The following is a 1,366-nucleotide window of genomic DNA, read 5'->3' on the forward strand; positions in this document are numbered from 1 at the left end:
GGCGGGCCGGGGTGTGCCCCGGGCCGGGCAGTTTCTCCGGCTGGCAGGAATTTTGCCCGCGGATCCTGTCGATGGGGCCAGAACTGCTGCTTCTCACACGGCAGAAAGTCAGCCCAGATCTGCAGGTATTCCCAGAGCGGGTTTTGCAGCTATGGGGAAAGGTGCAGGTAAGAAGCAGCAAGGAAGGGGGGGGAACCTGATGCCACGGGGTTGGACTGGGAGCCAGGGAGTCTCATGCTGGGCTAATGGGACCTTCTGTCTGTCTGTCCCTGGGCTCCTCCAGCTTCCAGCACGTTCAAGAGCTGCTACCGCCGGTGAGGCCCCGCTATGTCCCCTTGCCCCCTGCCCGCTGGGGCCCGGAGCCCAGCAGAGCACCCACCCAAGTGGCCCCAGCCCGGGGGGGAGGCCGGGGCAGCCCCACTCATCCTGTCCCTAGCGTGAAGCACATGGCCTTCAAGTTCTCAAGTATGAAGGTTGAGGAGGAAGAGAAAGATAAGAACGCCCCAGCACTTGATAATGTCCCTTCTGGGGCCATCGGTGGAGAAGTCGCCCCCGCAGGAGCCTCAGGTAGGTTCTTGGGACCAGCAGGGTGGAGGATCCCGGGGTGGTCATGGTGGAGCATCCTGTGCACGTGTGTTTTGGTTTCGCTGGGATAGAATCAAACTTTCTGCTGGGAAAAGCTGCGTTTTTGAGCAGCCCGCAGCCCTGCTCCGGTGAGAACAGAGTTGATAAGACACGTTGTTTTAGTTTGTCGCCAGCCGTGGTATGTAGGTTTCCCTGGTGATCAAGGTCTTCAGCAGCGACCCGGGCCAGCACCGTCACGCACTCTATAAACTGGAAAGTTCTCGAGGGGGTGGTTTCTCGGCTCGAAGGTCTCCATCCCTGGGGGATGTCACCCGTCCTGCTCCCCAGCCCTCCTCGGGGTCTCCTGCTGCTGGTCGTGCTGCGGGAGCTGTGGGGCTCCCGGTGTTTGAGGAGGGGAACTCGGTGTATTTTGCCTTGGCTTTTAAATCTGTTTCCGTCTGAACCCGACGGGTTCCCTTCCCTTTTCCTGCTTCCCCATCCCGGGTGGGGAAGAGCCCTCGGGTCACTGACCCAGGACAGTTTCTCCCCCCAGCCGCCACCTTTTCACCCGCTGGGGCTGGAACAGCCCGAACGTCAGGGAATCAATCGGGTTTGGGCTGGAAAACACCTTCGGGGCCATCACGTCCAACCCTTGAGACCCCGGCTCTGCGGGACCCCCTTTTTCCCGCGCGACCCCCCCCTTTTTTTCCCCGCGCCATCCTCAGGCCACGCCCCCTTTTTTTTGGGACACGCCCACCTGCTGTTTCGGTGACGTCACCGCTCTCGCGCGACCCGCGGGGCC

General features: G+C 61.6%; 1 protein-coding gene across 1 annotated transcript in view; it reads left to right on the top strand.

Moving 5' to 3' along the window:
• LOC104397184 (probable E3 ubiquitin-protein ligase makorin-1) overlaps positions 1 to 1,366 on the top strand; it is a 5,132-nt gene that overhangs the window by 467 nt on the left and 3,299 nt on the right. The window contains exons 2-3 of the mRNA XM_010007127.1: positions 48 to 167; positions 437 to 567. Of these exons, the coding sequence (XP_010005429.1) occupies positions 48 to 167; positions 437 to 567 (251 nt within the window). The remainder of the gene's footprint in view (positions 1 to 47; positions 168 to 436; positions 568 to 1,366) is intronic.

This window comes from Chaetura pelagica, unplaced genomic scaffold, assembly GCF_000747805.2.
Source record: "Chaetura pelagica isolate M959 unplaced genomic scaffold, ChaPel_1.0 scaffold757, whole genome shotgun sequence".
Taxonomy (NCBI): domain Eukaryota; kingdom Metazoa; phylum Chordata; class Aves; order Apodiformes; family Apodidae; genus Chaetura; species Chaetura pelagica.